General features: G+C 42.8%; 1 protein-coding gene across 4 annotated transcripts; it reads right to left on the reverse strand.

The window, feature by feature from the left end:
• Nucleotides 1–883: 883 nt before the first annotated feature.
• Nucleotides 884–9,927, reverse strand: LOC121586567 (synaptic functional regulator FMR1). Of its 4 annotated transcripts, none has more exons than XM_041903379.2 (15): nt 9,644–9,927; nt 9,063–9,115; nt 8,629–8,722; nt 8,281–8,352; nt 8,019–8,167; nt 7,795–7,885; nt 7,589–7,705; nt 7,212–7,382; nt 7,009–7,087; nt 6,798–6,910; nt 5,635–5,721; nt 5,152–5,380; nt 4,774–4,959; nt 4,476–4,555; nt 884–3,823 (listed from the first exon to the last, which is right to left on the reverse strand). In XM_041903379.2, the coding sequence occupies exons 1-15, from the start codon at nt 9,692–9,694 to the stop codon at nt 3,647–3,649; spliced, it is 1,749 nt and encodes a 582-aa protein (XP_041759313.1). In that variant the 5' UTR covers nt 9,695–9,927; the 3' UTR covers nt 884–3,646. The 4 variants fall into 4 exon arrangements, with proteins under 4 accessions (XP_041759313.1, XP_041759305.1, XP_041759297.1 ...); XM_041903371.2 differs by having other exon boundaries at nt 4,476–4,558; XM_041903363.2 differs by having other exon boundaries at nt 8,620–8,722.
• Between the last annotated feature and the right edge of the window lie 290 nt (nt 9,928–10,217).

The following is a 10,217-nucleotide window of genomic DNA, read 5'->3' on the forward strand; positions in this document are numbered from 1 at the left end:
CTGACCTTCATGTCTTAAAGTAATGATGGACTGTCATTTCTCTTTGCTTATTTGAGCTGTTCTTGCCATAAATAGGTATTTTACCAAATAGGGCTATCTTCTCTATACCCCCCCCTACCTTATCACAACACAACTGATTGGCTCTAACACATTAAGAAGGAAAGAAATTCCACACATGTATTTTTAAGAAGGCATACCTGGTAATTGAAACGCATTCCAGGTGACTACCTCATGAAGCCGGTTGAGAGAATACCAAGAGTGTGCAAAGCTGTCATCAAGGCAAAGGGTGGCTATTTGAAGAATCTCAAATATAACATATTTTGATTTGTTTAACACTTTTTTGGTTACTACATGATTCCATATGTGTTATTTCATAGTTTTGATGTCTTCACTATTATTCTACAATGTAGAAAATAGTAAAAATAAAGAAAGACCCTTGAATGAGTAAGTGTTCTAAAACTTTTGGCCGGTAGTGTACACGCTTCAACAGTCCCGTTCTGTGAGCTTGTGTGGCCTACCACTTCGCGGCTGAGCCGTTGTTGCTCCTAGACGTTTCCACTTCACAATAACAGCACTTACAATTGACCGGGGAAGCTGTAGCAGGGCAGACATTTGGTGAACTGATTTGTTGGGTAGGTGGCATCCTATGACAGTGCCACGTTGAAAGTCACTGAGCTCTTCAGTAAGGCCATTCTACTGCCAATGTTTGTCTATGGAGATTGCATGGTGGTGTGCTCGATTTTATACACCTATCAGTAACAAGTATGGCTGAAATAGCCAAATCCACTCATTTAAAAGGGGTGTCAACATACTTTCATGATAATATTTGGCCAATCGACAGCCATCAACTTATGTGTAATGCTCAAACTAAATTAAACCGTAGCAGAGGAAGATCCACCTTTATTTATTGAAACTGCTTGCATACAAAATATATTGCACTATAACCAAACAATGTCAACATAAAACCCAATCTATTTCGCTAATATGTACAAAGAAAATATTGCCCAAAGTGCAGTAACATACAAGGTGTCTACCTTGGTCCAGTATCTGCTTTCAAACCACAACTGCCTACAATGTGTGCAAGAATAAATGTTTTACAATTGTATTTTTCTTTAATCTTATAAATTCCCCAAATAAAGAACTAGAAAACAGTCTGTTTGGCAACACTGAGACATTGCTTGTCCTTGACAAGAGTAGACTGTATTAGATCATTAAAATACCAGGAGGAAACCATTTATGCCCCTGGCAGGATTAGATAAAGTCCCAGATGGTTGAGTAAACCATTTATGCACCTGGCAGGGTTAGATAAAGTCCCAGATGGTTGAGTAAACCATTTATGCACCTGGCAGGGTTAGATAAAGTCCCAGATGGTTGAGTAAACCATTTATGCACCTGGCAGGGTTAGATAAAGTCCCAGATGGTTGAGTAAACCATTTATGCACCTGGCAGGGTTAGATAAAGTCCCAGATGGTTGAGTAAACCATTTATGCACCTGGCAGGGTTAGATAAAGTCCCAGATGGTTGAGTAAACCATTTATGCACCTGGCAGGGTTAGATAAAGTCCCAGATGGTTGAGTAAACCATTTATGCACCTGGCAGGGTTAGATAAAGTTCCAGATGGTTGGTGCCATTCTAAAGAGACCATGGCCCACGTTGCTCAGGCGGTTCATAACAACCTCATCAAACGTATCTCTTCTTTTGAACCCCTCAGCTGGACTAAACCTACCATTTTGCTGATCTCACCCCTCTGCTATTAGTACAAAATATTAAATTAATGTCTATGTAATTTCATCATCATTGTCAGACTGGGCCAGTTCAATTGTTGACTGTTAATGCTGGGGAGAGCAGTGGCTGTTAGCCTGCTGAAATACTATTTTGTTAATTGGACATGAGCAAAATTACATCGAGACAAGAGAGGCTGACAGCTGTTGACTGATGCCCTTTACCTGTACACCATCCAACGTTGCAATTTAGAGAGTAAACAAGAAAACGTCTAAATAAATTCAAACAAGACACTAGCTATATCCTCAACTGTAAACTAAGGTTTTAATCCACAAACACTGATCGGATATAAGACATACGGTTATAACATGGGACTAAATTTCATCCTCCATACGGTAAAGGTACAGGAGACTCCGTTAGCTATAGGTTATCTAAACTTGGTAATATTGTTGACAGCATTCATGTGATTCACCTGCTGAAGAAATCTTATCACATAGTTTATTATAGTTCATATTATTTAGTAGTTGCAGATAACACAAATAAAAGGATTAAGTGCACATTTGAAGTTCAATCCAAAACAATTGCAAAAAAGTATTTTAACAAATTAGATATACAGTATGCAACCCACTTTATCATTTACAATCTAATGACCAATTGCCAATATATGAACAACATGTTAGGGTTTGAGAGAGGTGTGCCACTCTTTGCATTGACACTTGGAAATAAAAAACCAACAGGAAAGTGATTGTTGGTCAATGCATGGTGAAAGGACCATGTTCTCAATATCTCTCCCCAGTTTCACATAGTTCATGTTAAAAGGTCCATATAAGTGATTCTGTCATAAGGTACTGTTCAGTGTTTAGACAATATGGAGTCATACCTGAAACGAATGGTCTCCATTAAATGTAGCCATTGTGTGGAATGACAAAATAATCTGTTGAGACCTTGAATCAAAATCCACACAAACCCACAGCATCTTTCTCCACTGTGTGCCCGTTGTAAGATCGATATTGAGTTCATGGTCATTCCCCCTTTTCAAAAGAAGAAATGCTTTATCACTGGCAAGAAAAAGTCAATCATCATCCCTATTCAAGCAATATTCAGCACAAGGAAACAGAAACAAAGTGACACTTAAGAAAACTCAGATTGCCGACTTCCCCCCCAATGTGGTAACCTATGACAATAATGAACATGCATTGCAAGGTTAAAAAGACAGTTTTCATTTTTTAGATGGTGAGCTGTGTGTTCACTACACACCAGTAAAATCCATTACCGTTTTCCCAATGTCGTCGTCTTCTTCCCTGATTTCAACTTGTATTTGTGATACTATCCACAGGAGATAAAGGCACAGATCAGACAGGAGGGGTATTCTTTTTTGTTGTCATTTTTGTTTTTTTGCTAATGATGCAGCTGTGACCTCACATGATAATGAGTTCTATATTCCACTGTGACACAGGGCTCCATAAACACATGCCATGAGAGAGAGAGCAGGCAGGAAGGACCAAACAATCCAACCCTCTAACCGGAGAAAAGGCTAGTACGTGAACAAGCGATAGAAAACCATATCCTTTAAGAAATACAGATTCATCAGGGTGGCCCCTCTTTTTGTTTTAAACACATTTTCTTCCCACAGCTTTTAAATCGTCTGATAGGTAGTTGTCAACAATGTCAATTAGAAAAAGACTGCAGTCGCCATTTGCCTTCTCTTGTTAACCCCTAAAACCCTAGATGGCTCCTTCCCTGTACACAGTAACCCACCCAACACCCCATCCACCTACCGCTTATGCTGCCGGAGTTGGTTTGTCCAAAGTGTGCTTAATTTCAGCCCTGACCTGCTCCTCTTTGGCCTAACGTGTCTCTAATGAAGAAGCTTCTGGATTGATGGCGTGGTGAGAGACATGAGGGTGCCTTCCGTCAGCCCCGTCTACGACACTCCGTTCACCATCGCCAGGGTTATGGCGGCTGCTTCACCACCAGGGCTTTCCTGCTTATCCTTCTTGATGGGTCTCTGTCGGTTGGCTCCGGGGCCATCGCCTGCGGGACCCTGGGGGCCTCTGGCTCCAGCATGAACACTCCTCTCATTGTTACCGTCCACTCTGATCTGTGGGACCAGAGACAGGAGGACACTGTATGAGAAGGTAAATTACATTGGGGAGATGCTGGACGACTAAGTACAGTCACTTAGAGTTCGGATGCATTTCTATCCAATTCTCCCGGATAGTCACACGACAGCGCTATCACTTTACGTTTGCACGTGACGTGTGTGACCAGTAAATTGGCACCGGTATAAATCGCGGTTCGGCCGTGTGGGGCAAAAGTCCCGAGGCGTGGGAGCTGGGACTGTCGTTCCCGCATCTCCCCAATTTGAATAAAGCATAAGCCTCTGTCAGAGGTCAATGACTAAGTTGCTAAATGTGTCATGATATGTCATAAAATATGACCAAATGACAAAATAAAGTTCCTACGAAGGGCAAACTTTACAATTATGTACATTTCTCCTCCGAGAGCTCCTTGATATAAAGAGGGTACAGGCTGACACCTAGTGGTCCTGTTGTGACACAGCAACAGTTATTCCAAACGGGACACTGTCAGGATCAAAGAAAAGCTGGGGTACCTTAATTACGCCGATTCTGAAACCGTTTACTCCAAACAAAAACATTTTTTTGCAACAAAAACTAGAGTTTCTATTGGACAAATTCAGGTAGGTCCCTCCCAGTTCTGAATACACCCCTGATGTGTGTGGAATTCCTCACCTGCAAAGAATCTTCCAGAGGCCTCAGCTTAGGGTCTCTGGTATTCCGTGAGCGTGACTCAGTCCACTGGATGTCTTCAGCTACTTAGGAACCAGAGAGACAGACAGGATTAAAACTCAATCTCAAATGTTATCACGGCAGGATGATGAGATCATTACTCTGACTCAAACAGTAGTACATAAAACCCTAAGGCAATGAATGCATTTATGTACAGACAGAGACACTAGGCCCTTGTACAGCAGGGTATTATAGTAAGAATGTTACATTTACAGGCTAGTTGAATAAGGTTAGCGCAGACCTTTGAAGCCTCCCCCTCCTCTTCCTCTCCCTCCCCGTCCACGAGGCCCTCCTCTCTTGCGTGTATCGGGTCGTTTGGGGAAGCCCCCGGTCAGCTCCTCCTCAGTGGGGGCCAGAGACCAGTCACTCAGCTCGTCCTTGTGGTCCGACTCTGTCTCAGAGGCATTGGAAGCCTCAGAGTTGGTGCCTGGTGAGAGGGATATAAGTTATTCTGCAGACCAGCAACTAATTGAGTTCAGCTTATATAGTTCTTCTTATAGCCATAGTTAGTTCCACTCAGTTGCCAACGGTGATATGAGCCACATGGTGCATATGAACATAGTGAAATATAGATTACTGTTCCATATGGACCTACAGTTCCACTCTGTCCCATACATACCTGAGGCTAAAGAGGGACCACCGCGTCGGCCACGACCTCCTCCTCCCCTGCTGAACGGCTTCCCTCCTCTCTGGGAGCCCATGCCCATCATCCCCAGGCCGCCGTTGTCTACGATGAAAGTCTTGTTATCAGGCCGTCCAGTCCCTGGGCCCCCCCTGGGGCCTCCTCCCCCAATCTGCCTCAGCTGCTCGTCTATCTGCAGTCGCTCCATACGGAGCTGGTCCACTTCCTATAGGGACACACAGTGTCTGTATTCAACATACTTATTCAGAAGTCACTCCTATCTCTAATAGTGAAAGCTAGGTAGAATCTGCCATTCTGATGAAGCAAGCAATCAATGTGTAGACTAACTGCTGCTTTAAGTATTCAATTGTAAGTAGCTTTGGATCAAAGCGTCTGCCAAGTGGCATACATCTCAACATCCATAAAAGCATCAGAATCATGTTGCCGATTTTAGCAGAGCAATAGGGGCAAGCTTCTAACCTTCAGATAGTTGAGATGATAGTCCAATAGTACTTTAGCATTGGAGATGCTCTCCTTTGTCCCCACAAAGACAAATGGCACCATGCCCTGTAAGAGAAATAAACAGACATGATCTAATGAGGACAGAGTGACGGCAGAGTCCTCACTACAGGTTTTGTACACTTTAAGCCGATAGTTTTGAAAGCAGCGCTCAAGAGCCAAAACGGATCCCCGGAAATTGTGCACAACGTCACACATGTGTATCACGTGGCTACTCTCCAGCCCTGCAGGTATGTGCACAAAGAGGAAAACAAATCTTAGGTGTGCATGCTGTGTACACGTGCTTGTGCCCATCCTGCAACCTCATTGGACAGTACTGTGCTGACCTGATCCTGGCTCCCACTTTAACCTTGCAACCTCAATGGACATGATTCCACCTGCCAATCAACATCGTCCATCAGTTTAGGTCATTGTAGTCTATAAGCCAGCGAACGAGCGACCGGGAGTTGTCAACGTGATAATGTCATTTAGAAGTATATTTTGCATCAAATACCCTACTCCTTGCAAGTCCTGTAGCCCAGTGGTTACCAAACTGTTTCCCTTGGGGGCCTCACCTTCCATCATTGGGGAACATCCCACATCCCCGCTGCCGACCCCTGCATGCTGACGTAGTGCACACAAAAATTATTTTTCCGCTTACGTTTTCATGTTCCCCCCCAAAAATGTTTCCATCGCATTTTCAACTCTATCGATAGTTTTGTCACGTAAACTGTTGCGTTAAGAAGCAAATGTGCCTACTATGCTCTTGGCACGCGATCTAGCCAACAGTTCGCAGATACAGTGACGGTCTGAACCCGGCCCTGTGCAACTGGGTCCTGTACTTCCTGACGGGCTGCCCCCAGGTGGTGAAGGTAGGAAACAACACCTCCACTACCAGAGGGTAGTACGGTCTGCCCAACGCATCACCGGGAGCACACTGCCTGCCCTCCAGGACACCTACAGCACCCGATGTCACAGGAAGGCCAAAAAGACCCAAAACCACCCGAGCCAAGGCCTGTTCACCCCGCTATCATACAGAAGGCGAGGTCAGTACAGGTGCATCAAAGCTTGGACCGCGAGACTGAAAAACAGCTTCTATCTCAAGGTTCAATGGGTGATACACTTTGTCAATTCTAGCCACTTACCTCGTCCACTGGAGGTGGCTTCTTGTTGTTCTCTGCCTCAATCCGAACTCGAACAACACCAGATTTATCCACCACTTCCTGGATCAGCTTCCCATTTTTCCCAATGACTTTCCCTGGCAAAGGAGATGTGGTATTAGAATAGGAAACGATGATAGCATGAAGACTATGAGTTGATTACTTTTCAAACAACACATTGTATGTTCCACTTTACCCACTAAATTCCTTGGTACTTTGATGACATCTTCAGAAAACTCCAAGAAGCTCCTAGCCTTGCGGACAGCCTCTTGGTCCTGCAATTGAATCATACCCATCGGAGATGTCTTTCAATAGTATGACCAAGTAAATATACCTTGTGAGTAAAGAGGTTTATGAGCATTCATTATATTTGTGCTAGTGGTGTGGTAAGCTCCCTACCTCTCCATAGATGTGGAAGGTGCAGGTCTCTTCATCCAGGTCTATGGTGGTGACCCCAGGTACTTTCCTGGCCTGCTGGATGTTGGCACCGTGGGTCCCAATGGCCAGCCCCATCAGGTCATCCCGGACCACAAACTGTTCATGGAACCTGGACGCCAGCTGCCGAGAGCTCTGCACACAAACCATTACCCATGCATGGCTTAGCCATACTTCTCCTCACGCAGAGAGACAGCCTATTGGAGGTTAACAAGGCTAACATGGCTTAGCCTTCTTTTAATAATATAATAATAATAATAATAATAATAATAATAATATGCCATTTAGCAGACTTTTGAGACAATGAGTTTCACTTGTGAGTGTGTTTAAACTTTACGTACTTCCAGTTGGCGGCTAGCCTCCTCGTTCCTCTGCATTAGGGACAGCTTGGTGCGCAGGCTCCGGAAATGCATGTCGCTCAGCATCTGCGCCCTTTTGGTTGTAACCTCATTCACGGACTAAAACAAGAGGACTGATGTGATCACACAATATCTAACAGGGACTGAGTTATGAAACTTTGAGAAGCCAGAAAAATAATCAAACGTACCAGAATAACAAGCTGCTTTTTGTCTGAGTCATAAGTGACATTGAATGCTCCCAATGCCTTCTTAAAATCTTTATGCGAGTCTTTTAAACACCTAAGAACACAAAACACAGTTCCCCCCCATAGCAATAGTCACATCAGCCTCAAATCAACAGTCACACATGGAAGCAATGACAACATAAAACAATTACTTTACTTAAAAAGCCTTGAAGAATAGGCCCACTTACATTTGCCGCAAGTCCTCTGGGACATCCAGATGAATTTTCAGGAAAGAGTTTTTTGTAGCTGGCTTGTTTGGGTTCACAGGTCGTAACCTCTCTAATGTGACTATTTCATTGAGCGTGGCATCACAAGCAGTATACTCTATGACATAAAACTGAGAGGAAAGAAGGTACTATGTTATGGGGATCATCATTATAATAATATTACAGTAGCTACATAATAATAAACGAATGCAAACTCTCGCTCGAACCGCTGCATTGGACTTACCTCACCCTTCACCATCCGAACTGTCGCCAGCCACCAGCCACATGGTTCTTTGTCATTGGCCCTAGAATAAACCTGTGGATAGAACAGTGGATAATTGATTAAGTACATTTTGTTGAGTTCTTCTCATTGATATCCATTGAAACTGGCCACTGCGGTAGACATTAACCAAAAACCTGCGAATAACCAAACAGAAAGAACTAAAACAGCAGTTCCCTTCTGCTTTCAAGAAAAGCCTAACCATCGAGTAACCATTGTATAATCTAGCCTACTAGTACTCAGCAAAGTATTAGGTTTAATTGACATTGACTAGTGGGAGGGAAGTCCTTATCCATTACTTACAGCACATACCTCAACTTCATCACTCTCGTTTATCTCTTTCTGAAAACCTGTGGGTGGAGGAAATCGAACATCATGGAAGGGAATTTGACGGTCTGGCTGCCAACTGAAAGAATAGAAATTAACAAATGAAACCAGGGCACATCACAAACGGAAATGTAACAACTGAACATGCACTTTAGTTCAATTAAATGAGACAAAGTGTTATTTGCAAGGACAACTAACGTTAGCTAGCTAGTTATAGTAGATGCATTGACATGTAGTCCACAGTGGTTAATGGAGCTCTCATGTCTGGGTCTGATTCAAAGTAGCCTAACATTACTGTTGTTAATTAACAAGCTACTTAGCTAACTGAATAGGCTACGATTCATTTGGCGAGAGAGTTAATTTGCTAGCTGACTGGAGTATGTTGCCAGGAAGCGAACGTTAGTTAGCTAGCAACTCACTTGTTTTCAAAGGACACAGTGACAGAACTTTCATGAACATCCTTCAAATAGGCCTAAAAGGAGAAAAGGGTTGAGAAAATACAATACATTTTTAGGCAAAGGCAAACAGTCATTGCGCCAAGAGGTCAAAGCCTAAAGATTAATCTCGTTGACTGCTGCTAGCTAGATAACAAGCAAGATTAATTAGTTAGCTACACGTTAGCTAGCTAGCGGTAACATCTAAAACTACTCGACTAAAGAACAAATGCCACCAACAACACGAAACTATATACCCGGTATGGCCTATTTTTTTTTTAAACAACTGTAGCTAGATAACTAGGTTGCTACTGTCTGTAGCTAGCTAACGTTAGCTACAGACAGTAGCAACCTAGTTATCTATCTAACGTTAGCTAGCATTGGTTGGCTGTCTGTGGCAAGAAGCAGGCTGTGCTGTCTATATTGTATGGGCCTGACGTTAAACCTAGCTAGATTAGCTAGCTGGTAGATAGATCACTGAATGACACAATGCAAACAATAAAAATTTATAATAATCAAATTACTTTTGGAAACATATTACAACTAGCAGTTAGCTACCAACATACCTTGTAAAAAGCCCCACTCGTCCCCCTGACTTCAACCGCTAGCTCGTCCATGACGCCTATGCTAAGCTAGCTAATGTAATGTTAGCTAAAAACAATCTTTGTGCGTGCAAAGCTCCGGTCTTGGATCCCCGGTAACGTTGTTTCCCTGTTGTACTCGTTAATATTTCGATTTGCAAAGTTGCAGTTGAAGATTTCTAAAGAAACGAAAGCGAAACATTTAAATGATGCTAGAATACACAGTTCACAACTGCTCTTGCAATGCACGCATTGATGTAAACATAAGAGCCTCCCTTTCCCACGTCACGTGACAAGGGTCAACTTTTAATCATGTCCACTCCGTTTCATTTAATTGGTTTCTCATCAGGAATGAGTGGGTCAGTGATCACTGTGCAATGGATTAATAATCATCATAGGTAAAAATGTTTATGAACAATTAAATATATATATATATATAATTGCTGCAAAGAAACCACTACTAAAGTGAAGATAGCCCTATTTGGTAAAATACCAATTTATGGCAAGAACAGCTCAAATAAGCAAAGAGAAATGACAGTCCATCATTACTTTAAGACAT

Source organism: Coregonus clupeaformis, chromosome 2 (assembly GCF_020615455.1).
Source record: "Coregonus clupeaformis isolate EN_2021a chromosome 2, ASM2061545v1, whole genome shotgun sequence".
Classification (NCBI taxonomy): domain Eukaryota; kingdom Metazoa; phylum Chordata; class Actinopteri; order Salmoniformes; family Salmonidae; genus Coregonus; species Coregonus clupeaformis.

Bases quoted from the DNA above. Each gene is read 5' to 3' on its own strand.
- LOC121586567 (XM_041903354.2), bottom strand. From the start codon at position 9,694: ATGGACGAGCTAGCGGTTGAAGTCAGGGGGACGAGTGGGGCTTTTTAC. The intron at 7,706-7,794 runs GTACGTTTGATT...CTCTTGTTTTAG, and splicing joins AAAAGCAGCTTGTTATTCTG to TCCGTGAATGAGGTTACAAC. The intron at 4,559-4,773 runs GTCTGCGCTAAC...CTGGTTCCTAAG, and splicing joins AGGAGGGGGAGGCTTCAAAG to TAGCTGAAGACATCCAGTGG.